The 25,822-nt window shown below is 43.6% G+C and overlaps 8 protein-coding genes across 8 annotated transcripts; 7 read left to right on the top strand and 1 right to left on the bottom strand.

Annotated features, from left to right (window-relative positions):
- Positions 1–277: 277 nt before the first annotated feature.
- Positions 278–5,426, top strand: L199_003879 (uncharacterized protein; the record flags this gene model as incomplete). The annotated part of the gene is made up of 14 exons (XM_064889607.1): positions 278–354; positions 417–999; positions 1,074–1,142; positions 1,203–1,352; positions 1,425–1,589; positions 1,655–2,574; positions 2,636–3,079; positions 3,145–3,256; positions 3,310–3,433; positions 3,503–4,788; positions 4,872–4,947; positions 5,016–5,034; positions 5,110–5,244; positions 5,336–5,426. 14 exons carry the CDS (start codon positions 278–280, stop codon positions 5,424–5,426), a joined length of 4,251 nt encoding a protein of 1,416 aa, XP_064745679.1.
- Positions 5,427–6,097: 671 nt separating this feature from the next.
- L199_003878 (uncharacterized protein) lies at positions 6,098–7,004 on the bottom strand (the record flags this gene model as incomplete). Its single annotated transcript, XM_064889606.1, has 6 exons — positions 6,098–6,205; positions 6,358–6,441; positions 6,621–6,652; positions 6,719–6,748; positions 6,833–6,855; positions 6,982–7,004. The coding sequence occupies 6 exons, from the start codon at positions 7,002–7,004 to the stop codon at positions 6,098–6,100; spliced, it is 300 nt and encodes a 99-aa protein (XP_064745678.1).
- Positions 7,005–8,024: 1,020 nt separating this feature from the next.
- L199_003877 (6-phosphogluconolactonase) lies at positions 8,025–9,230 on the top strand (the record flags this gene model as incomplete). Its single annotated transcript, XM_064889605.1, has 5 exons — positions 8,025–8,088; positions 8,161–8,302; positions 8,429–8,791; positions 8,860–8,985; positions 9,065–9,230. The coding sequence occupies 5 exons, from the start codon at positions 8,025–8,027 to the stop codon at positions 9,228–9,230; spliced, it is 861 nt and encodes a 286-aa protein (XP_064745677.1).
- Positions 9,231–10,499: 1,269 nt separating this feature from the next.
- L199_003876 (uncharacterized protein) lies at positions 10,500–12,266 on the top strand (the record flags this gene model as incomplete). The annotated part of the gene is made up of 6 exons (XM_064889604.1): positions 10,500–11,224; positions 11,334–11,751; positions 11,821–11,846; positions 11,914–12,009; positions 12,090–12,164; positions 12,239–12,266. The coding sequence occupies 6 exons, from the start codon at positions 10,500–10,502 to the stop codon at positions 12,264–12,266; spliced, it is 1,368 nt and encodes a 455-aa protein (XP_064745676.1).
- Positions 12,267–13,375: 1,109 nt separating this feature from the next.
- Positions 13,376–15,234, top strand: L199_003875 (uncharacterized protein; the record flags this gene model as incomplete). Its single annotated transcript, XM_064889603.1, has 12 exons — positions 13,376–13,479; positions 13,553–13,655; positions 13,732–13,804; positions 13,888–13,958; positions 14,029–14,117; positions 14,191–14,263; positions 14,348–14,487; positions 14,543–14,578; positions 14,648–14,710; positions 14,786–14,897; positions 14,953–15,030; positions 15,100–15,234. The coding sequence occupies 12 exons, from the start codon at positions 13,376–13,378 to the stop codon at positions 15,232–15,234; spliced, it is 1,077 nt and encodes a 358-aa protein (XP_064745675.1).
- A 1,751-nt stretch (positions 15,235–16,985) lies between these two features.
- On the top strand, positions 16,986–18,731 carry L199_003874 (uncharacterized protein; the record flags this gene model as incomplete). Its single annotated transcript, XM_064889602.1, has 11 exons — positions 16,986–17,098; positions 17,157–17,259; positions 17,326–17,398; positions 17,461–17,620; positions 17,674–17,746; positions 17,812–17,951; positions 18,003–18,038; positions 18,115–18,177; positions 18,242–18,353; positions 18,423–18,506; positions 18,564–18,731. The coding sequence occupies 11 exons, from the start codon at positions 16,986–16,988 to the stop codon at positions 18,729–18,731; spliced, it is 1,125 nt and encodes a 374-aa protein (XP_064745674.1).
- A 1,079-nt stretch (positions 18,732–19,810) lies between these two features.
- Positions 19,811–21,692, top strand: L199_003873 (uncharacterized protein; the record flags this gene model as incomplete). Its single annotated transcript, XM_064889601.1, has 11 exons — positions 19,811–19,923; positions 20,009–20,111; positions 20,184–20,256; positions 20,352–20,422; positions 20,493–20,581; positions 20,684–20,756; positions 20,832–20,971; positions 21,056–21,154; positions 21,220–21,328; positions 21,404–21,481; positions 21,534–21,692. 11 exons carry the CDS (start codon positions 19,811–19,813, stop codon positions 21,690–21,692), a joined length of 1,107 nt encoding a protein of 368 aa, XP_064745673.1.
- Positions 21,693–22,370: 678 nt separating this feature from the next.
- L199_003872 (uncharacterized protein) lies at positions 22,371–25,348 on the top strand (the record flags this gene model as incomplete). Its single annotated transcript, XM_064889600.1, has 9 exons — positions 22,371–22,428; positions 22,484–23,394; positions 23,472–23,902; positions 23,970–24,057; positions 24,139–24,213; positions 24,274–24,399; positions 24,480–24,724; positions 24,783–24,888; positions 24,962–25,348. 9 exons carry the CDS (start codon positions 22,371–22,373, stop codon positions 25,346–25,348), a joined length of 2,427 nt encoding a protein of 808 aa, XP_064745672.1.
- Positions 25,349–25,822: the final 474 nt, after the last annotated feature.

The raw sequence follows: 25,822 nt of genomic DNA, 5'->3' as shown, positions 1-25,822 counted from the left end.
CAATCGAATACGTTTACGAGATGATAACCAAATAAATTGATCATCCAGCATCATACCCATTACACACATACCATCACAAATTTGAGGCCTTTAACACTATCAACTACCTCTCATTGTCATGACTTGTCTGTTATATCTATAGACACTAAACGGAGCACTCATTGACCAATCTATCAAAAAATCAAGCAATTGATAGTAAAACTTCACCACAATACACCGTGATAACGCCAGAAACACATCAACACATTCAGGTGAAGCTATATGGTAAGGTGAAACAATGAGCGAACACGATATAATACCGTTCAGCGAGAAGCCTCCGTCGACGGACGAGGAATGGGAGGAAGCCTTGAAATGGTGAGTTTTTCTCGTACCTTCGCCCTGGAGGGCCGTTCGAATGACCTTGATATTGTACATAGCTACGCGAGGGATCGTGAAAGAGGGGAACCGGTAGAAACCAAGATAGTCCAAGATACTTCCCAACAGCGATGGGCAGTCTCTTCACTACCTGCCGCTCAAGATATGACGGCCGTCTCCAAACCGCCTTTGGTCCATCATGGCGATTCAGACGATTCTTTCAATGCAAACATAGGAATACCATTTCATCGTCCGGAGAATATACCAGGTCCATTCAAACATATCGAAACTGTTGTAGAAGTACCGGTGGATATACAGCGATACGATAATAAGAAATTGTCAGATATGACTGAGAAGGAACAATCAGCAGAGATGCACCCTATACCATTAGCATTTGACACCTCCCGGACAGGGCCTGGAAAGAGGGATGAAAGTGACTTTCACGACGATGATGACAGATCACCTAAGATGGAAAGAAGAAGGATGAAAGAGTTTTATCTTAAAGAAGGTTGGCTACCTGGTCCCATACCTAGTAAGCCGACTAGACTGAAAAGGAGAAGAGCGATAAGAAGGTTGGGATTGATCGGAGAGGAAGAAGATGGTAGGAAAGCTGTTTTGTCGAAATACGCTGAAATGGCAGAATTGGTGAGTTACACATCATAATATCTTTAGACCCATGAGAAATCGCGGTAATTGACGCTTCGGCTGCGGTGGCTTAGGTCTTCGATGTTGCTCGATCTTCAGTAGCGGTCATACATGATGAGAAGGAATTTGTCTATTTTTCCGATGTGAGTCGTATCTTTTACGCAAAATCCTCACCGTCCGCTAACCTTCTTGAGATCGTCTAGCCACACAAACCACCTGTATCTCGATTGATGTCTCAAACGATCTGCAGTCATGTTATAGACATTCATGACGGAAATTGTTGGGTGATAGCAGATTGTACAAAAGACTGGAGGACCATCAATAACCCCTTATATGCAGATAAGCAATATAAGGTGAGTGACCATGACAGAATTGTATCGTCTTAATTCTTTCCTGCTCGTGCTCGCTAATAAATGTGTATGCAGTTTTCGGCTGCTGCTCCACTTCGATATCACGGTAAAGATGGATCATTGGTGGATTTCGGTACTTTGAATATATACGATACTCGACCCAGACATTCTTTCACTCAGAGAGAACGTTCGTTGTTGTTAAAGCTGGCAAATATGCTGGTGTATCAGCTGGCAACTCAGGTGAGCTCTGGTTTTTTCCATATCACCGAATGGCCTCATCCCTGATCATTTATGTAATATTGTAGCAATCAGAATATATGGCGAAACGCTCTAGCGCAATGTACGAAGCATCCATATCATTTTTGACGAGATCAATCATACCCGAACCATCCGAAGATCAACAGCGGCGATCTTCAAGCAAACGATCTTCAGCTTCTACCAAGTCAACATCTGCTTCGCCTCTTCCCTCATCAAAAGCAAAACTTCAACCGCCAAATACAGACGAGAATGCAATAGTAGCCAGTAAAGCTGGACCAAGGGATAGTAGGGATGCAAGAAGGCAAGCGTTCATCTCTGATCGAGGTATATTCAACGATGCTGCTGCCACTCTTAGAATGCTCCTAAAGGCCGATGCGGTGGCTGTGGTCAATTTAGATGATTACCATCTATTCATGAAGAAACAGGACAATGCAGGACATTTGCACAACAAGAAAGGCAAAGACAGGATCAAAAGTAAAGAGAAAATAATAAATGATTACCTAAAAGGAGAACCTTGGCCGTCCGATATTGAACCTGTGATCAATTACGTTGGTCGACCACATGGAGCGGAAGTATTGGGTATATCAGCAGACAAGGAGACGAGTTTCCACTTTGATACGACAGGAGTGGAATCTGTTCTGGCTGAATTCCTAAAAGTCTACCTATCAACTCGGCAGTTTTGGTGGGATAGAGAAGAAAATGCTAATCCGCTGTCGATGAGGATAATGGACCTGATGCCTACTGAAGCTCAGACTGCTCTATCAACAACGTTAATGGGTCATGACGGAAAGATCAAATTTGTGATGTTCGCTACGTGGAATGAACCTCCTTCGTCTTTGGTTGACTCGAGTATAGTGTCATTGCCATTCGTCTGGATTTTAGGTGGATGTCTCATGGCTGCACTTGCGATGAAGAAGATCAGGGCATTGGAACAAAGTCAAATATCGTACTCAAACCTACAAGCACAGTGAGTGAGAAATGTCTTTCTTATTCCGATTACGATACTCATGCGGCGTTGATCTTGGTAGCGAATTGCGAACCCCACTTCATCAGATTCTAGCGATCACACAACTACTCAGATCATCCATGACGGACCTTGCTGAAACACCTCAATCACCCTCATCGCTAACCTCGACTGAACAAGTGCGAGATCTCTTACCATTCTTAGATGCGATTGATACCTCTGGGAGGACCTTACACGGGATTGTCGATAATATCCTATCCTTCCTGGACTTGAAGGGCAAAGAAGCTTCACAATCATTGGGTGATACAGGTCTTATGACGACTCCGTCTGGCGCCCAGATGTCCATCGAAGTACTATTCGAAGAAATAATACAAGATGCAATAGAGGAAGATAGGAAGTCGAGGAAAGCCAATGGTCAAGCGGACTGTCATATCGAAACGATTTTCGAGATCATCCCTCCGCTTCTGGGAGAACAGGTCTCAGAGGATGCTGGAGGTGCTTTGCGAAGGTATGTAACTCAGGACTTCCAGGTGGATAATTCTGGGCTGAGCTGATAATCGCTGCCATTTGTAGGGCACTCGCCAAGATCTTGGCTAATGCATACAAATTTATCGAGACTGACGGTTGCGTCGAAATTTATGTGGATGATGTTGTTGATTTGCTACCACCTGAAGGGTGTGAAGATGTGAGTCAAGTCCTCGTTGACCTCTGCAGATGCTGAGTATGTTTCTCGATCAGATCGCCCTCACCAAAGCGCTCAGTATCACCATTAAAGATGATGGTCGCGGTATGGACCAAGCGTTTGTAAATGATAAACTGGGAGAGCCATGGGCGAAGGAAGACCGTTATGCTACGGGTAGTGGTGAGTTCTGAGCCTCGCTCAACACGCTTCAAAGTGTTTCTGTCTGCTGATAAGGATGATGATGCGCAGGTCTCTCTGTCCACCTTGCATATCGAATAATCGATTTGATGGGAGGATGTATGGAGATTACTTCTGCTCCTGGTGCTGGAACGACTGTTCAAATAGATGTGCCTTTGCCTCTCCGATCGGCACCGTTCCCCGAATCACCGTCTGAGCCGGGCTCACGAAGAGAATCCACAGCCAGTATTCGTCAGCTGAGCTTACATCACAATGCTATGAAGATTGATCGGAAAGTGTGTCTGACCGGATGGTTAGGCTACGGACCAAGGATCGAAATGGTCGGTCAAGCCTTGGACAGACAATATGCTAAGATTGGATGCGAGATGGTTTCGCAAGTAGAAGATGCGCAACTTATCATAGCGTACGGTGGGATCGAAGAGGATGTCAATCAGGCTAGAGAATTATTCGAAAAGGCTCAAACCGAAGATATAGTTTTCCTCATTACGGAAGAACATTCTGCTCAGGAAGAAGTATTAAAGTTGGAGAAACAGATGGAATTGAAGATTAGAAGGTTCAAACGACCTACGAACCCATCAATCTTACGAGAAACACTTTTCCCCAATCATTCGGAAAGGTTGAAGAATTTGTTTGATCGAGAGACGAATGGAGAAGTGAAAGTTGATTCTGGATCGATAAACACTCCTCATCTGATGTCTCCTGAAGGTGATGATGCTGGTCATCCATCTGCATCTGATGAAAATCGAGAAGACCGGAATAAGAAGAATGCTCCATCGCCATCACCAATGACTTTGAGTACGTTTGGAAGTAGTGATTGGTCTTTCCCTACAAACAGTAATACTCGAGCATCGTCTGGATCAGGACCAGGATCAGGTTCGGGTGATTGGAAACCTTCAAATATGAATATCGAAGAAGCTGTTGCGTCACTTTCGTTAGGTGAATATTTCCCTAGAATGTCACCTAAACAAACGTTTCGAGGGGAGGAAGATGCATCGAGCGAAATACCGATTCTGGCTGCTGAGGAGGAAGATGACGAAAAGGAAGAGAGTCATACCACGCCGATGAACGAGAATACGAACGTAGAAGACGTAAATAGAAAATATTCAGTCGTCACTGAGAAAGGTTCCGAATCCGGTCAATCGATTTCGACTTCGACTTCGAATAATGGGACTAGCTCGATCAATTCGGTCTCATCAACAAGAAATAATTCGATCGACTTGACGTTTTCAAATAGTAAGAACGAGAATAAGAATGGCAAGATCAAAATTATGGTTGTAGAGGACAATAAGATAAATAGAACGCTTTTGGTTAAACTGTTACAGAAACAGATAAAATTGGTATGTTATGTTTGCCGTTTTGTCGTTTTTTTTTTTGGGGATGATCACTGATCAATAGATATATATGGGTGGACGGGATTTAGCCTATCGAGATTCTCGAAGCTGAAGATGGACAAGAAGCTGTTGATCTTTTCAAGAAGGTCACTGGACCGTTGATCGGTGCGTGATTTTGTCTGTTAGGCAGGCTATTTAGCTGATGTACCTATGATCCTTTCATCCTATCTCAGTCTTGCTAGATATCAATATGTAAGTTTTCTGAATCATAACAGCTCTCCTTTTTATGATGGCTGTCATACTGATGATACTTGTCATTTCGCTTAGGCCAAAGAAAGACGGGTATCAAACTTGTATAGAGATGCGTTCGATAGAGAAAGATAACCCACATAGAAAGAAATCACAGATCGTCGCGGTCACGGCTTTGGCTAGTGCTGATGAGAAGAAGAAAGGTTTGGTCGAGTGAGTTTATCTTATCACCATTAACTGAAGGGAGCGTCGAATCCAAGAAGAGGGTCAAGCAAGATATTGACTGACCACCTGCGTACGATAGATGTAACATGGATGAATGGTATTCGAAACCATGTGGGAAATCCGTCATTTCGCGTATAATCGATAAAGCCTATCAAAGGTTGTTTGCATGATTCATCATCGCGATTTATATCCGAAATTTCATCAAACGTGGATAAGATCTGCATGAGCCGTGTTTCCGTGGTTTTCTACCTTTATAGATCTTCTTTATAGAGCATATATATTATTCATTTTGGTTGTACACTACCCCTCATGATCTATCCATCTGGGGATCTTTTTTCTTCGTCTTATCGTCGGTCGTTTTGATTTATTAGAATAACCACTTGTTGTATCAACGCATTTCTTTTTCCATATGGGAATGACTATTTAGCATTTTAGCAAATGTGTCTCAAGCATGTCGTATATTCATATATCAAGCATTTCAAAATACGATATAATCGTGATCATGCATTATATTTATTTAATCTGTTTATTTCCATACCAGCTTATCCAAGTACTGTGATATGGTATTCGGGCGAGCTGACGGGTTATACTTGGATATCCCTGTTGCATATCGTAATTACTACATGATATTATAATGGTACAAGTTGGCATGAGAAGTGGGATGCGCATGGTGGGTTGAATAGGAATAGGAATAGTGAGATGACGTCCAAATATCTTATTGACTGTACCTGTAACTGGAATTGCAGCAAGGTCTGTCTTCCGCCTTAGCAGCTAGCCTCCTAGATCTCAGAGAAAAGGTATGTATTCTAGCAATCGCAATCGTGGATCAATAATTAGAATCTTAAAGCCTCCTCGTCCCTCCGAATCCACCTGGACCGAATCCCGACGACGTATTTGAACGATTGGATAACTGATCGCCCCATACGATTTGATCTTTCTCTCCTGCTTCCTGATTTGGCGAAAATTGGCAGGGGGTCAGTATATATACAAACCATAGCTGATGAGTGGATTATGGATACAGCCACGAGTATAAGCATGATAGAGACAGGGACATGGGAAGGGATCAATGGGATATAGGGAATAGGAAACGGGTGGACCCACATTCAACCTCTCTTTCATCGTTTGACTACCTTCTCTCTGACGTATAATCTTATCCATCTCTCGTTTCAACTCGGGGGAGAGTTTCTATATGATATAGCGGTGTAGTTAGTACATGTCCTCGCTAATGGGCATACCATGATATCGTATCGCTCTCTTCGTTTGTGATTGAAATTGAGGTCAGAGATCGGATCGAAGTAATTCGAAGCAGGTTAGGTGTAAGATTGGTTGGTTGGATTGAGTGAAAAGATAAAACCATGACTAACATTATAGAATTCTTCTTCTGTTGGCACAGTCGCTATTGTCCATACACGATTATCGATCAGTATCATTTTCATATTAACTCCCTGATTCCATGACTCACCTCTCATCATCAATACACCACCTCCGATTACTGCACATCGGGATTGACATGACGGGTTAGGCAATCAGCTGCGAGCCCTGTACCGATGTCCGTGAGGTGTTTACAGATACATACTCGTACTCGATATGAACACCCATCTAAACATAGCATCCACAGAACGGCAGAAGTCAGCACAACTCACTTGTACAAGTTAAGTTGATCAAATCGAAAAGACGATCGGGAAGGTTGATGCATATCAGAATGTGAATATGGGTCTGACATACCTTAACCAAGCTCCTGCTGACATCTTTGGGTAAATTTGCTATTCTGCTGTTGTATTGCTCTAAATTGAATATGCTATGGTATCTATCTGTTGATGTATGTGTACGATATAAATTACAGCTTAGTAGAGTCAGTTTCCTCGATTTCCAACTTTTACTCAACTCGAAGATCTCCTCAGTCGGGTGACCGTGATTGTGATTGTTATTTGACGAATACAATCCCGATGAAATCAAAATCAAAATGCGAGAGAGAATGAATTGCCATATTGGGTAATCAGAGTGGGATTCCCACGTTAGCACTCGCTTAGTGCGTCATACTGCATGCATAGTCACCCACCGCCGCATTCCCCTCGCACTGGTACATCCTTCTCAACCTTGCTAGAACCATACAATCATAGACATACATAGTCAACAGTTCCAATAGCAATAACAAGAACAATAACAGTAGAGCAGTAGTAACACGATAAAGTAACACCACCCTTCGATATATCACAGACTAACTCACTCCCCTAGTCTATCCGACCAACCCACATTGCACCGCTTTCATTCCCATTCCCATTCCCATCCCCCTTCATCTCTGACTCGGCTCTTACTCTTACTCCGTCCGCCTCCGACATCCCGAACACTCGCTCACTTCCTCTCTTGCATCAACATCAACTCAACTCGTCATCTCATCTGGATTCTCATTGTCGACATCGAACCCTAAGGTCCTATCAATCAACCTTCATCATCAGGCTCAGTTGATCCCTTTGATATCATATCGTTCCTCGTCAACATTCTTTGGAAACCTTTTGGACCCTTGGATCAACTCGACATACTATCCCATACAACTCTATCTCCTTACTTCAATCATTTGTCATCCACATCAATTAACCCTTCTCCCCAGTCATCAGCTGATCAATCTCACCATTCGCCCATCCTTGGAGGCTGACTATACATAACAACGGTAACGGAATTGGATTCGGTATAATAAACCGCTCATATACTGGCACAATCAATACTCCATCTAATTAACCCATCAATTCAAATAAGATCAGATCCCCAAGATGCCTCCTCAACCACCCGCTCCTCCCGTCTTCTACTCTTTCCCCAAAGTAGACGTTTTACAAGGTGAGTAGTGATTCGTGACTTGTCGACCGTACAATCTATAGCTGACCATCTCTTTCTTCCTTCCTCACTTAGACTCCCTCGCTAACTTCGTCGTCAAAGCTCAGAGAGACGCCGTAGAGAAAAGAGGGAAATTCACCATCGCCCTATCGAGAGGAAGTTTAGCTGCTAATTTAAAGGGGTTGGTTGGACAGGAGAACGTACAGTGGGATAAGTGGTGAGTTGGACTGAAAATCTAATGTTGATTCTTTCTTGTTTGCGAATTATTTTGATTGCTCCCTCCTACGATACGAACAACACACCACCTACAATGCAAGAGATGCTGACTATCGACCTCATATAGGGAAGTATTCTTCTGTGACGAAGCAGCCGTACCACTCGACTCTGAAGATTCAAATTACCATTCCAACATTCTCTCTTTCCTTTCCGACGTTCCCATACCCGCCGGACAAATTCACACCATCGATGCCAACCTGTTGGACGACCTGGAAGAATTAGCCGATCAGTATGAGAAACAGCTAATTGATCATTTCGCCAAATCGAATGCTGCCAGATACCCAACTTTCGATCTGATGCTTTTGGGTATAGGACCTGATGGTGAGACTGCCTCTTTGTTCCCTGGACATGAACTTTTGTCGGAAAGAGATGCCTGGGTTGCATATCTGGATGATGCACCAAGAGGTCCAAAGAGAAGGATCACCATGACGTGAGTCTCACTCTCTACTATCCTTAGCGTAATTGGACCATATGACTGATTGAATCGATGTAAATTAGCCTCCCCGTCCTCACACACTGCTATCGGGCGGTATTTGTCGTGTCGGGAAATGAAAAGGCAGAAATGTTACATGCCATACTTGATAGACCGGAGGAAGGATTACCTTGTTCAAGAGTCAGACCTGCGTAAGTCCGTTTTTCTTCGTGTTAAAACGTCATCTGGTTATTTTTTGTTCGAACGACTGATTTGACTTGGTTGTTGTAGTTCCCCCGGATTAGTATTCTTCTTCGCTGATTCTGAAGCTGCTGGACTTACCAAGTATCCCCCAACGGCATTCAGATGGATCGATAACGAGAAGGAAGCTGAGGAAGCTGTAGCTGCTGCTAAGAGAAAGGCGGCTAGGAGAGCAGCTGAAGAGGGTGGGGAGTAGAGAGACCTGGATATGTAAAGAGATAGGATGATAAAGGAGATATCATCGGCAATTGGCAGAAGTTTAGTTGCCTAGTCTGAGGTTGTTCCTGTTTAGAAGTGAAGGAGAAGTTGAATTTGATATCATTGCGCGTGTCATATAATCAACACATCACATGTCCATACCATTTGTTCCATTCCAAGATACAATCCCGTCGAATCAGTCTTTTGGGAAAATAGGTAAATTAGGTCTCTCGATGAGATTCGATGTTCTGATAGGTTGGTCTCTCAAGTATAGTGAATATCCTTACAATTCATGCAGAAAAACAAGTGAATCATTGACAAGTGCACGTCTAGACGAATGATTGAAAGGTTTCCCTTTGGTGTTCGGTGTATCTTGGTTGGTGTTTGCGGACTGCGAGTGAAATGGTTTCAAGTATGATGAAATGTCTACCGACTGAACACATATGACTGGATATGTCAGGCCATGACAATCTGGCTGTGAGGGACTCAGCCAGCCAAGCTAAGCCAAGCTCAGCGAGCCGAGTCGAGCATGATCTCTTGGAATCATGATCAGCATCTCAGTCGAAATCGTCGAACAATAAGCATAAAACACCCATTCCTGCCTCTGTCTTGTGCAGGAAGGAGTTTTTCCGATTCAGTCTCATCTGGTGGCTTTCCATACATCTGCGCAGTCCGAACTGTGGAATGTTTTGGTAAGTTGCTGTAAATCACCAAAGAAAAGTGCCTGATCGGGCAAGTGACCGCCCCTTCCTTTCTTACCTTTCGGACATCGCTCGCATAGTTACCGTAAAAGCATATCGAAGACATGACGAGTATCGAGATTTTTTTTGGTTGGTGCAGTACAATTACGACGAGTACGAGTGGATGGTGCAGAGAGTATTTATAAACTATTTATAGTCGGGCACTTTGACTCATTTCAAGATGCTTTATTCGTTGACATTTGGTGACTCTTGGGAACCTCAATCCATGAAACAAAACGAACCGAGATAGACGCAGTAAACTACTACTTCTACTCTACGCAGTCAAGAGGAAAAGACAGTCACGATATACAATATACTGAAATATCGTAGTTTGCTGTGTCAATGCTTTACGATGTATATATAGTATGGAGATATCAAGTAAAGTACGTGATCACCTCTCAACAGTCAGTCGTATCTATACCCCTTAGCTTAGCTTGGAATCTAGCTCATTCCAATCTCGTACTTTGTGAATTGTAGCTGGTCATCCTCCTAGTCACCTGTCTATCCTAGAAACGCAACCAGATCAAATGTCATCAATTATATTTCCCCCAAATCGATATTTCCGATACATCCTCTTCCTCCTATTCCTTGTAATCCTATTCTTCACTATCCCTTCACTATACTCCCCTTCTTCCAGGACGATTTCTTCGGAAATACCAAATGACGTATGTGGGTTAGAAGAATCCTCTTCTTCTTGCACCGACGATTCTCCAACTACCGAATCCGAAATGCAATTGGAATTGGATGGAATCAAAATTGACCTTGGCAGTGTGGTTTCCAATATTCAAGAGTCAGTCAAGAGGAATGGAAAGAAGTATGATGAAGATTGGTATAGGAATGAATTAGGTTTTAGGATACGGTATGAGGATTTAGAACAGTACCGATCGACTTTAAAGGGAATTTGGAAGAGGTATTTTTCGAACGATTTTGAGGAGAATCACCGAGGGAATGAATTGGATGATCTACTGAAATACACAAATCTCATACGATCACCTTCCGGTGTAGTTGGAAGACAAGAAAATGCGATTCCAAAGGATATATATACTACCTCGATGGAAGATCCGGATAAGCTACCTGACCAATTCAGTAGTTGGACCAAGGAGAACAAAGATCACAATGTGAGGTTTGTGGATGATGATGGAATTGATGAATGGCTGGCAGAGGTGTTGTCGCCTTCTAGTGGAGTAGGGAGGGAAATGAAGTGGTTGAAAGATGAGGGACGATGGGGCGTAGTGAGAAGTGATTTATTCAGGTGAGTATCGAAAAATCGAAAGATCTTGCCCTTTCTCCCTCCTTGGTAGCTCTTGGAATCATCCGATTGCTGAACGAGTAACAATTCTGACGTTTACTCGTTCCCACAGATACCTAGTCCTACTTCTCAACGGAGGGATATACACCGACACAGACACAGCATGTGTCCGCCCAATCTCAGAGTGGGGTAAGAACCCTATTAGATATCGATCTGACAATCCCTTAATCGAAGCGTTACCTCAACTCTTATCTTTATCTTCATCTTCGGCTCATGAACGGTATCCTATCTCGGTAGAGGTGGAAGATAGCCCGTCATTGATCGTAGCGTTAGAGGTGGATTCACCAGCTTCACATACGGATTGGAGGTCCGAAACGTTCGTTCGAGGTATACAGATAGTTCAGTGGACGATAGCTTCAAAGAAAGGTCATCCGATTTTGTTGGATGTCATTGGACATGCGTTGGATAAAGTAAGGGAGTTGAGGGAAGCTGAGGAAAGAGGTTGGGAAGTGGATGATGAACAGGATATCGTAAGTGACATGATACATATTTAGATTATGCGAACAAGCGTTGATGTGAATCGATTGATTGGGGAATAGTTGGAATGGTCCGGTCCAGGTGCATTGTAAGTGATCCATTTGTCAGCGGAAGTGAACCATCGATATTGTTGGCTGACTTGATGCAAAATACAGTACCGACGCTGTATTTCGTTATCTCCTCATTCGATATGGATTCCATCCCAAAAGTGTATCAGGGTACGATAAACCCCTAAGAGTCGGTGATGTTTTGTGAGTCCAAGCTTCCGACCTAAAGGAACCTCACGGAAACATTGGTCGACTGCTCCCGCTGATCATAGCGTGTTTGATAGGATTATGCCTGTGCATTCATTCAGAGCAGATGCTTCGGAGGGATATCAAGGTGATGAGAAAGTCGTTTGGCATGGGTAAGCTCACTGCTGTCTTTTCGCCAATCGATCGATTTTGGATTGAGTGCTGAAATCACTTGCTGTTGATACAGGTTCTTTGGAAGGTGGAAACCTACATAGAAAAAATAGACGGATACTGTATCTCACTTCGCTTGCTTAAAATAGGTTACACAGTTGTATTTCGGAACCATACCGCACTATATTGGACCATGCACAGGGCATTTGGGTCAACATGACAAAGCTCAATTCCTTGCCACAAAAGAGACCTAAGTATTCGGCGGGATCAACTTACCTCAGGAACATTTGTACTGTAACGGGATGTAGCATCAAGCATGTTGTCACCCCATCAGGACGACAAGGAAGGTGCTGGCTCACGCTATGATCATTGACTAGATATTGATGTCTGGCAGACTAGGCCTAGAGCAGGGTCGTCTAGACTACCCCACTCGAATTTTAGGGGCAACTAGACATGTTGTCGTCTGACGTCCCCCACTTTAAATCTCACCTGATCAGGAGGAAGCGTGTTGTAACAATACTATTCCATTGGTCTAATCGGAATAAGCTTACTCACAGAGAGAACTTCCTCTCTTATCGCTCTTGTTCACGTCTGATCCAACAGGGAATAGGGAGAATGGTCAAAGCTGAATTAAGGTCCCAAAGGAGAAACGATAACCTGAAACAATCGAACGACCATCACCATCACCATCACCATTTGATAACAAATGTACATCAGCTGATCCCACATGTCGTACTTCTTTATTTATAAATTCCTTTGGATCACAAAAAAGCTCTTTTAAATTTCATCAAAGGACGATATTTCATTTTTTTGCATCGATACCATCAAAACAATTCATATCTTTACCAGATCTTCGGCTCTCTTAGCATCATCAATATCAACACTTTCCTAGATCTAGATCTACTAAACAGAGGGCGACGCCTGCGCTTTTGACGGTAACGAATTCGTCGAAATTTTTCATAGATCTGAGCGGGTTACTGAAGGGGGGATACGTGTATAAAAAGAAAGAGACTCAGCCGCCAATATGTCAGCTGAATTAAGGTGAGAATCTTAAACTATACCTATCATCTTCTTTTCGTATTTTGCAACTTTCACCTTGCCAATAGTCGATTGTCGACAAATTGAAAAGGATATTCTCCGTTGTCTTGACTTATCATACAAGTAATACTTGACACGGTACTCGCCTGTTCGAACATCGGTCGACTGATTCAAGATGTCTGTGGATTTCAGTGGACTCTCACCTGAAGAGCTGGAAGGGATCGCCAAAGCTGCTTTTGGGGTCGACATTGGGTTGAAGCTGGGTCCATTACTTCTAGGGTTAGTACATGCCTTCCTCCGCAACAATATATCAAGTCAAATCGAAAGCTTATCTGTTTATGAGTGGACACAGAGGCATATTCGATGTGATGTTGCTAGGAGTGTTGATCCAGCAGTTCCAAAGTTGGTGGGCATACTGTAAACCCTCTGAAAGGAAACTCATAGCTCTTCTCACTGTGAGTATTCTATACGTAAACTCCTTATCAAAAGAACAGAAAAGAAAATTGACTGATTAGCGATACTCTATGATAGACATATATAATGATTTATTCGATAGGCTGGACGGGTATGGTCATAGGATATGTGATGCATAATTTTGTATACAGTAAGTTGTACCATCACCATAACGTTTATTAAGGCTTCAAGAGTGTGCGAGTTCACTTACGATTATGGCCTATGCCACTTCAGACTTCGGAATCTTCAGTGTATTCTTGGAAATGCCTTACTTCACTACCTTCCCAATAGTCGGTATGGGGATGGTAAGTTCAACTACTTACCACCCATCTTTCATTTCTTGCTGCGGACTGATGAAAGTTGTACCATCTCCAGTCTACAGTGATTCAAGGTTTCTATATCGAGAGATCATGGCGTCTGAACAACCGAAATCCTTTCTTACTTGTATTTCTCTGTATCTGCGTGTAAGTCCCGTTACCTCATACTCGCTTAGATCTGTCGCAGTATGCTAATGGCTATATGAGGTATCCGCAATAGCCTTGGAGAGTGGGCTGCCGTGTTATTATTGGTCATCAAGGTCACATCGATCGCTTCGTTGTTACAAGCCACGGTGAGTCAGGTTACATGCCTTGGATTAACTAATTGTTATACTTGTACAAAAATGTCGCTGAACATGTTTGTTGTAATCACATAGGAAGGTGTCCCACATACTCGAGCTTGGCAATGCATGACCCTGGCAGCCGATGTCATGATCACCGGTTCGATCGGTTGGGGTCTTTGGTCCGCCAAGACAGGTTGGTCGCACACCGATGCTCTCGTGAAGAAGTTGCTTCTGTAAGCGTTATCTGTACGTACAGCTTGAAAGGGTATTGACAACATTGTGTCACAGAGTTACATTGGAAACTCAATTGGGCCCTACCCTGCTGTGAGTTCTATTGCTTTCCTTGGATGATATCCGTTATGTTGACTGATGCGGCGTTTCTAACTACTGCAGTATGGCCGCATTCGTGATTGAGCTCTCTATCCAACCGGACTCTACCCTCGGTGTCTTTTTCGAGTGAGTCTCCATTCGTATTGGATTGCGGATTTATTTGCCTATGTGTATTGAGACTCCATGTTCATACCTATATAGTATCCTCATCCCCAAATCTTATGCTGTCGGCTATCTCGCTATTCTCAACACTCGAGTGCACCTCAAACGAAAAGATAACACCACCAGCGGCAGTAGAGAGAACCCTCAGACTGTGAGTGCTGTACTAGTCTTCGCAGCATACATACTTACTCACAATCCGACTTTAGAAATCCAACACGTATCATCTGGGTAGCGGAAGATTACAACAAGCTACTGTACATGTTGAAACCGACACTTACATCGAGGTATATCTACCTATTTCTTCTATGTCGAGTTCCTGCAAAAGCTAATGATGATTATCATCTGTGCCGTAGTCCTATCAGGTGAAAGATCCAGTTCCTGGATTGAACCGAATCAACGAACATTCGTATGAAGAGTCGATCGAAAATTTAGATTACTCTTCAAACCTTTCTAAACAGAACTTGAACAAGCCAAACCAAGGTTTTTAGCGATAGAAACCCATGTCAACGGTCTTGGGCCAGCTAATTCAGCATACGGAGGCGTTTATTGAGTGATTACAGGAGGTTGTGAAATGGAAGTGGAAGTAGAAGAAGGTGTCGTGAATAGATGTATGAAATGCATATTTTTACATCTCCAAGCTTATAAACACCTCGGTCAAAATCCATCCGTTCTTGTCGTTGATCCCGGGTATAGGGAGTCCTCCTGTTAGGACAACACTGGATGTGATTATTGCATCCCTCCGTCAGCTCCCCTGCCACCCCGAGACTCTTTACAATAGGATCGGAGCAGAGCAACTTGTCCATTGTAAGGTACACTTTCATCACACTACCAACGAATTACAGTCCTTTTGGTTCGACGTCTTGGATTGCCACAGCCCAGAAACGGTGCCTCCGGTGGTCATGGCGCATTGTGTGTCTGTAAGAGTCCAGTCTGCGCCGTTTCATGTTGGTCTGTAAGACGAGTAGTAGCATCTTGATCAGCTTAAAAATACATAAAGTATATATACCATTATCGGTTCATCAGGATGCGGTATTGGGCGCCAATCAATCAGTGATCCAAACGTAATTGCACGATGTCAGACTCGACTGATATGCGTGTTTTTGCTCAGGAACATGGCTGAAAGAGGATCAAGTGGACAAGGCGATGGTGTAGGTATCACCTGTATCGTTGTGGAGCGCATGTATGACACAGTCTGACATTTGGTGCTGTCCAGAGTATTCAGCGTTCCAGTCCTTTCGGGCTTGGCTCGAGAAATATACGGAAAGGGACTATCCAAGTGAATACCGAGACCCATACCGAGGTACTTACAATAGCGAATAGCTACCCTACTCGTCTACGTTCTGGCCGAGAATGAATTTTGGTGCTGAGCGATATCTTAGAATCGGTGTCAACAGGTGCAGGAAAATACCGAAGAAGAGAGGTCCACGTATTGGAATTCCATTTTGGACCGTAACTATAGTATCATTATAATCGACGTTGAAGACCACAAGTCTACTCGAACGAACGAAGAGGTTTTTGTTAAATTAGTTGAGTTTTACAAGATCTAAGGCACAAGTAAAGGTATATGAAGTACATGCAGAGGAAGTTATTTAAACATATTTATATCATAGTTCATGCATATGTATATGATCGAATCAGGCCATGATTTATATAGTAAGAGTGTGGCTGACGCCTCGAGTCACGATTATAGGCGGTGGTATACATTGATATTGATGCTTTTAGTACCATTCAATGGAATCCATTCTCCAATAGCATTCTTCAGATCCCATCTCGATCTGGAAATCATGCCTATCTCATATAAGCAAAGTAGAGTAATTGTACCGCAAGACTAATGAAACTTTAGCGCTCGCTAGAATAATCAATACATTTATAACTCATTTCTTTTTGGGCTTGTCACTTGTATGGTGCGATCCCGTGCCTCAAGAATCATGTATCAATCACGTTCATACCGTAGATTACGCTGAAGCAGGTTGCTTTAGCCGAGTAGAGCAATTGAACGATAAAGTGAGTATGTACAGTGCAAATGTGGCGATCGACTGAGTGACTCAGGGCGCAAACTGTGTCATATGTTATATCCACCATTCGACAGATTATACATTCATACCCATTCATTCAGAACAAGTAGCTATCTTGGCTTTGATGGTGAAGCATATATACAATCATGGATACGATTGGTAGTGCATTATAGCATTTTTATTCCCCTATCCTTCTTCGCCGTTAGGGCAAGATCGGTCCCAAGATGACAATGGACATTATCGATATCAAGGGTATGCCAGATGAGCAGGTAGAAGCCATCGCAAGATTGGCTTTTGGTGGTGATGTAGGATGGCACATAGGCCCTTTTCTATTGGCGTAAGTCGTTACTATTGACCTCGAACGCATGCTGAACGGGATATGGCACGGGCTGTAGCGTTCTCTTTGATTGTATACTGTTTGGCGTGGTGAGCCAGCAGTATATGACCTGGTGGATGTACTCGAGGAGGACTGAAAGAAAATGTTATGCCTGGTTGACAGTAAGCTCTGTCTTTGTTCATGCACTAATGTCAAGATCAAAGCTGAATGACTTCCGTATACTGTAGCACTTCCTGATGATAGCTTCGGCAGCATATACCATCTGCGAGATCAGCTATGGGATGCACAACTTTGTCTATCGTCAGTGCATTACTTCGTCCCTAATCACCATTGTAGCCAGTACTGAATACAGAGTTGAATAGATTTCGGCCATTACAAGGTATTCCTTGAAGTCAAATATCCTCAGGTCTTCCCGCTCCTTGGCTGGATCACTTCCGCTCCTGTACAGCTTTTCTACACCGAACGCACGTTCAAACTCAACGGGAGGAACTGGTATCTAGTTGGGTTGCTTATAGCTCTAATGTAAGTTACTGGGGTATAACGTATAAATCAGTTGTAGTTAACTCGCACCACAGTTCAGCCTCGTTGGGAATGACCATCTGGGTCTTGGTGATATGTCAATATCTCAGTTCGGAACTACAAGCTAAAGTTAGTATCTAATATCTAGATCACGCTTGGAAGTGGAATATTGACGGATTTATTGCTCTTGATAGCTGATCATAGATCAGGTACAAGCATGGCAATGTATAACCCTAGCAATCGACCTGATCATCACTGTCAGTATAGGATGGGGTTTATACAAGTCGAGGACTGGTTGGTCGGATACCGATGCGTTAGTGAAGAAGTTGATGCTGTAAGCGCCTTGAAGCAATTCCGGACTTTTCAAAACTTACTGTATACATAGTATCACCTTGGAAACGCAACTTGGCCCGACTGTTCTGTGAGTACTCGGAAAGGATGGTATCGTATGCGGTGGGGACTCGTTCCAAACTGATACAGTAAATATAACCAAACAGTATGTTATGCTTCGTGATTGAATTTACAATTTCCCCTCCAGCGACCTTGGGTATCTTCTTAGAGTGAGTGAACGGACTCCTCCGAAAATGCGCATGAACAATCGTAATGTTCCGCTACCACCTGCAGACAACTCATTCCTAAGTTCTATGTGGTGGGCTACCTAGCAACACTCAACTCAAGGTTCAGCCTAAGACGGGAAAGTGCACCGATCAGTTTCGGGAAGGCTAGTCCCAGGACGGTTTGTATTATATCACACTATCGTCACACATCTGATGGATTGCCCACTGACTAGGTCACTTTTATATAGCTTAATCGAGTTAATACATATGGACATGGATCAGATCGACCTCAACAGGCTACAGTCAACATCGAGACAGAAACATATGTTCAAGTAAGTTTTGATACAGCACAAGTACAGTAGTCATGATTGGACTGATCTTCGATACAGTCTGTCCAAATGCAACCTACTCCACCGGGAATCAATCGCAAGCCTATTTTCGAAGAGATCAAAGACAAAGAATCACCCGATGATCAATGGATCCAACATTTGGAATTCACTTCGAATAATCGATCTAATTTGACTTTACATGAGCACGATACTTCCGATGTAGTCTGAGCTGAGGGAATAACAGGACCATTTGGGCGATATTAGGTTCCTCTTTCTCATTTCAGTATATACTTTAGTGGAATGCGTGTTGCATTTCCTTTCCATCCGTTTCCTTTTCTCTCCTATGTGGTATTTTATGCAAAGGTCAATAAATATGCACTACTCACCACTCGGACAGTCTTTCAGCTGTGTTGAGGATGTGGGATCGATCTAGCAGTCAATTCACCTTGCTAGATCAAAGGATTCCATATATCATTTATCGATATCCGTACAACATTCACACCAACAGCATTAAGAGATCTGTCCAGATCCCTTGGCATGAATACGATACCGACTTCCTCGGATCAATCAGAGGGCGCAACGCATGGTAAATTTCGGAGGTATTCGTCGGACCAAGTGTTGATCGATTGATTGATCAGTTTCAGGGTGAGGTAATTAGCCTAGTCGGTGGATAACAACGGGACCGAGCGTCGATCAGGTACAGACGATGAGCACCATCAAAATTAAGTCTTCGGTGTTCGTACACCGGAGGGATTCCTCTCCATGCCAAAACATCGAGTTTTGATCCCAATGTAAGGATCATAATTCCCCATGCATTTCGATGAAAAACCTCATCCGAGGGTAAAGATATAGACTACGATCGAGAGATCCTTGATTTGATGTGATATCTACGACGGAGCTTAGTGGGTGAAAAGGTGAAACGACGCTCTGATCTGTTCGTCGACAAAGCCCCTTGACAACGGCTAATTTAGATGCTAAGGTCAATACATAGGAACGACGCTTAACTGAAAACCCAACGAATCAGACCTGAACACCTCTTGCAATGAGGAGATGAAGGATGAATTTTGCATGAGCGGTACTTTACCGTACGGTACGGTGACCATGTATATAAAGGTTGAAGTGAGCTTTCGTTCGTAGGTAAACTCGACCATGTCGACACACCCATTTAATTTGTTGTCATTCAGCTGTGGATCTTCACCTTCACTTGTTGTCACTCGTGTTAAACAATTCAATAGCTATCCTTTTTATATAGGTTGATATAGTAAAGATCTTTTGATTGTCACCACCAATCGTTCGGTATCAGCAACATGTCTGTACCATTTGGAGAAATGACGGCTGAACAGCTAGAAACAATCACTGCTGCAGCATTCGGAAGCGACAGAGGCGCGAGAGGTTTTAACCTTGGTCCATTTCTGATGGGGTGAGCAATAGTGTTCAGTGGCAGATACAAATATGTCGAAGCAGTATGAATACTGATTTTTCCCTTTGATCCCTATATATTGTAGGTGTTTATACGATGCTGTCCTGTTCGGAGTGATGACCCAACAATACATCGACTGGTGGAGATACTGCGAGGCGACTGAACGTCGTATGATCAGATGGGTGACTGTAAGTCCATAGTAAATTCCTCGGCCTCTCCTCAGATTACAACCAGAAGAAGCTGAGGCTGTCAGCATGTAGCACTGGATCATGTTGGCCTCTATTTTGTGGACGGGTACGCTCATTTGGTATACCATGCGAAGTTTCGTCTACTGTGAGTTTCTTTCTTCTTCCCTTGTATAGCCAGTCGACAAGAAACAAATCGAAGAAGCTGATCAGATTGAGCATTTGATCCAATGGGAATATAAGATTTTGGACAATATCTCGTTTTCACTTTTGTTGATATTGCCCTCTTGTGGCCTTTACTCGGTATCACCATGGTAAGCCTTTTTGAGTGTTTGGATCCCTACGTTCATTCTTGATTGACTGATTGACTTCAATCAAACTTAGGCTGGACCGGTCCAAGTCTTCTATGCTTTTAGATCTTATAGATTGAATGGAGATAACATCTACCTTTTGGTTCTCTTCCTTATGATGATGTGAATCACCACGTTTCTACTCTAATCAACCAGACCGAGTGGAGCGATTTCCAGTGATTTCTTGATAATTGTAACTGATCTTTGTCTCTCCACCTCTAACAGTGCCACCGAATTGAGCATGACGCTCGTTATTGTGATTAAAGCCCAGCCACTCAAAACCATCTTCGAAGCCGGTGTGAGTAGGAAGACGACTAAGTTGTTATCTACGAGACCGTATCCTGACGTGTGAATTTCGAATTGGTGACCATAGGAAATCGGTTCTATCGTCAGAGGATGGCAAGTAGTCACCATGAGTACAGATATACTCATGACTCTCACTTTGTCTTGGGGTCTATGGAAATCCAGAACCGGTTGGTCACACACCGACGCATTGGTGAAAAAACTTCTTTTGTAAGTTCTGATTTCTTTTCTTTGGAGTATTCGATGAGACTTGCTGACCAACGAGCGTCCTTTGTCCATGTGATGTGACCGTAGAATTACCGTCGAAACTCAATTAGCACCCACCTGTGTCATGTTGGCTTTTGTGATTTCATGGTCTATCAACTCCACTTCTACTTTGGGTATCTTCTTCGAGTGAGTATATTCGATAGGAAACCAAGTCAGTGAAGCTGATCCAAGGACTGTTTTGATGTTTCCAGTTTGGCTATACCTAAAGCATACACTGTCGGTTATTTGGCTACTCTCAACTCCCGTTACTCCCTTCGTCGAGAGACCGCTTCTCAAGGTCAAAAATACTCTGCGGAAACTGTGAGTCGTTCGCTCGTAGTCATTCGCCGAGAATCTGCAAATCTAATATGTTGTGTTTTACAATCGGGATGGTAGAAAACCAATACCTACGCTCTGGGAGGTAGTAGATTACAACAAGCTACCGTTCAAGTCGATACCGAAACTTACATTGAGGTGAGTATCATCCTCTACCTCAGAAAGCTGAGCTGGACATGCTCCCCGATAGTCATTCCAAATGCACCCTACTCGAAGTGGTGTCAATCGAGCTCCCCAACAAGGGTTATACGAAGTGAAAGAACATAATGATGAAGATGAATCGATTGAGAATCTCGATTACGCTACTAACCTCTCTAAAAAGAATCTCCACGATTCATCAATCGCTTAATCGGATTGTTCTATCTCCTGCACCAGGTATCAATTGAGATACAGGAGATTCTGAAGGTTGGACGAAGGATTAGGTTAATTGAGAAAAGCTCGATGATGATTGAAATACGTTTAATTTACTGTTGGGATTCGGAGAGGTGGATGAATGTATAAGCTTGTTACCTAGACTTTGCCATACCTAATATCACGTTCTTGACAATTCCGTATTACTCGCTGTATGCATCATCTTCATGTGGGGCTTATACAAACCCCACTCTCTAACCGAAATCCAGGGACCACAACGGAGAGGGATATGACGCTACGCGTTTCTCCACATGCGCTTAAATTGGATACAAATTTTATAGGTTGTGGTAATGCCGTGAACTGAATCTTCAACTGTCTCCTCACCTCGTATGGGAGATCATGATATCTTTCTTGGCCCAGCTTTTGAACGGATTGATCGCCGATCTCTGACAGTATTCCTTCCGCGGTAACCATCAACCTCCTTTTGATCCCTTTGCTCACACAAAGCACCATCACTGGTCAACCCGCACGGACCTTGTCCACTTTGCAAGCGAATCACACGATCATACCACACTACACACGGTCATCCGAATCACAATATCTATATACATACAGACTCAGCGCGTCTCGCTTCCCTCTCATTCTCCCGTAGTTTGGCTACCTCACTCTCATCACCATGTCCAACTTTCCTCATTCAACCTCCATCGCCGCCTCTCTGTCCACCTCGCCGTATGGTAAGTCGGATAAACACAATCCTTGGCCGTGACTGAGACTGACATTCTCATGTAGCGGTTCAATCGAATCTCGAGAATCTGATCAACCGAGCTCGTGATCATCCTCATCCACGACGAGGCTCTACAGCTACTCATCCCGATCATCCAGATTATCACGATCTTTCCCCTAGCGAGGAGACCGCTCCGGCGCTCACACCGGGTAAAAGAAGACCTTCAGCTGCTCCTAGCGGTCATGGACCTCATATCGGTACGATCCAAGAAGCCTCTTACGAAGAGAACGCGATTATCTTTCATGATGATGATGACATCGAGGCGGAGAACGAACGATCCGCATTGTTAGATCGGGATTGGTCTTCTCGTCGAACGAGTAGAGCATCAAGACGATCCTACGGTTCGACCAGTGCACCATTAGGTCAACAGAGAATGGGAAGAAAACAGAAATCGTTAGACGGATTGAATGGAGGTATGGCCATGACACCTAGTGGTACTACTGGAAATTCAAGATCGAGATCTAAAGCTAGAACACCACCTAGGAAAGATGGTCACCTTCATCGACATCAACACCAGGGTGATTCTTCCGCAGCTCCATCAGACGAAGAGGAAGAAGGTATAGAAGCAGAGAGAAGAGGTAGAGGTAAAACTTCTAGACCATTATCCCGAAATTCCAGTCCATACGTATCCGAAATTGGACTTCCCTCCGGTCCAGCTGGTAGAAGGATGAGCGTAACGGTTAGAATGGCAGATGATTCGTCTGGAGATGAAGGTGGTGATGTGACTAGAGGATTGGTGCAATCTGCAGGAGGAGCAATGTTTGGTGGGAGAGCGGGATTGGGTCTTACACCTGGGACTGGCGCTGGGGCTGGTCCGATGGATCTGGATCCTGTAGAAGAACTAGATGCGGTTGATCTTGAGTTACCAGTTGATGAACAGGGTGTGGAAGTCAGAGTGTGGTCTGAGGCTTTGAGGGTGAGTATTGTTGTCCCCACCTGGTCTAAGTTATAGCAGTGAAAGTACATATTGACTGGTATCCTCACTTTGCTTAGGCCGAATTACCTATCATCCTCCGATCTTCTATTCCCATCTTCTTCTCTCAAATATCCGAGTGGTCATTAAACCTCGCATCCGTTGTTTCGATCGGACATCTAGGAACGACCGAGCTTGCAGCTTCCTCTCTCGCATCCATGACAGCTGCTGTATCTTCCTTTTCAATTTTGCAAGGTCTATGTACTGCCATGGACACACTCTTACCTGCCGCTTGGACTTCATCTGACCCTTCGCGTGTTGGCCTGTGGACTCAGAGAATGGCAGTCGTCTTGGCCGTATCGATGATTCCCATGTTCATGATTTGGTGGAATATAGAAGGTGTCTTAGTTGGACTAGGTCAGGAGAGAGACGTCGCTCAACATGCTGCAATGTATTTGAGATGGTTGTCACTTGGTATTCCAGGTTATGGTGGTAACGTCTTGATGAAGAAGTAAGTAGACAACCCATTATCCAATCTTAGCCAAAATTGAAATTGACTTGTGTGTTGTATCAAATAGATATCTACAAGCTCAAAACCTCATGCACGTTCCCACATACGTCTTGTTCTTCGTCGCTCCTACCAATTTACTCATGAACTACCTCTTCGTAAGTGAAACTACCACTTCTCGTTTCTGATCGTTAAATTGGGTCATGACTGATCTGGTAATTTCGATGTTGTTTGATCAGGTATGGGGACCAGATTTCTGTAGACTCGGATTTGTAGGTGGTGCATTAGCAACTGGGATGTCATACAACTTAGCAGTGAGTTAACTTCTCAATCCCCGACGTGAACTGGCATCTGATTATGGAATTTGATCATAGTTCATCACTTCGTTGCTTTGGATTGTGTTTTACGGACCTAGAGAAGCTTTCCATCCCGTCAAACTGAAGCATTGTTTCTCGAAGTTGGGTACGGTCACTTCGTTAGGTTTGGCTGGTACAATCATGGTGAGTCGGCACCGAGCTCTTCTTATCTTCTTATATGCTTTATGGGTCCATGATCTTTTGCTGACTGATTTTCCGTCCAGCTTTCTTCTGAATGGTGGGCCTGGGAAGCATGTGCCCTTGCAGCATCCATTCTTGGTCCTGTCCACTTGGCAGCTCAATCGGTGCTTCTGTCAACCGCTTCTACATTCTACCAAGTCCCCGCTGCTCTAGGTATCGCTGCTGCTGTGCGAGTGGGTAATCTTCTAGGTGCAGGAAGAGGCTGGGAAGCCAAATGGGCCAGTAGAGCGAGTCTACTGTGGAGTCTGATATTTGCCATCATCAACTCGTGAGTCCTTTCCGCTATATCCGAGTGTCTCATACTGATCTAGAATAACCATCGGCAGATCGATTTGTGTGATTTTCAGAAAGAATTGGGGTTACCTCTTCAACAATGATGCTGAAGTTGTATCTCTAGTAGCTGAAATCATGCCTTATATCGCTTTGTTTCAGGTAAGGCATCACTCCACACTATTCATACATTACTCTTGAAAGCTAAATGATACATGGTTTGATCTCGTTGTAGCTATCAGACGGCATAGTCTCGACTGCAGGAGCGGTCCTCCGGTCTCTCGGTTTACACACCACCGGAGCTCTTATCAACTTGACATCCTATTATGTGATTGGTCTACCGTTCGGATTATGGTTGACTTTTACCCCTAGATTCCATTTGGGTTTAATTGGAATTTGGGTGGGTTTGAGTATCGCTCTCGCTTATGCGAGTTTATTGGAATTTTGGATGGTATGGAAAGCGAATTGGACAAGAGCCGTTGAGAGGATCAGGGAAAGATTGGGATTACCTGCTCATGGACAAGTTGGGGAGGATGGCAAATGGGATTTGAGAGAGGAGGATAATGGACATGCTCATGGACATGGGCAATATAGGGATGAAGAGGAGGAAGGTGTGATTTAATCAAGGAATGAAAGATAGAAGAGATAGATAGAATTGGAACGGAATGAGGGGGGCAGGGCATGGACGATGAAGATCCCTATAATGTACTGTATATACGACAATGCTATCCTCTAATTCGATACATCCTACCTACATTACCTAACTCAACAGGATATCCAAGTAATCTATAGCGTATTATGCATTGTCAATCGTCAATTGTCAACTTGTGGGTGTGGCGATCTTTCATGTTTGACCCTGACTGAGTCCAGGGTGATGTCACCGCACGGTTCGTCATGTCATTTCCGGAACAGAGACAACCACACGACTTCGACACAGCTAAAGCATCATCTAACTTACCGCTCATATACCTCTCAATCATTACATCAATACAGCTCACGTACATCTATAATCACTGACACCGTAATCCCAAGGACATACCCATAGCTGTGAAACTTATCGCTTTCTCATCGCGCAAATCCCAGGGCTCAGTCACCA

This window comes from Kwoniella botswanensis, chromosome 1, assembly GCF_036426115.1.
Source record: "Kwoniella botswanensis chromosome 1, complete sequence".
NCBI lineage: Eukaryota > Fungi > Basidiomycota > Tremellomycetes > Tremellales > Cryptococcaceae > Kwoniella > Kwoniella botswanensis.
This window is presented reverse-complemented; position numbering and strand designations above follow the sequence as displayed.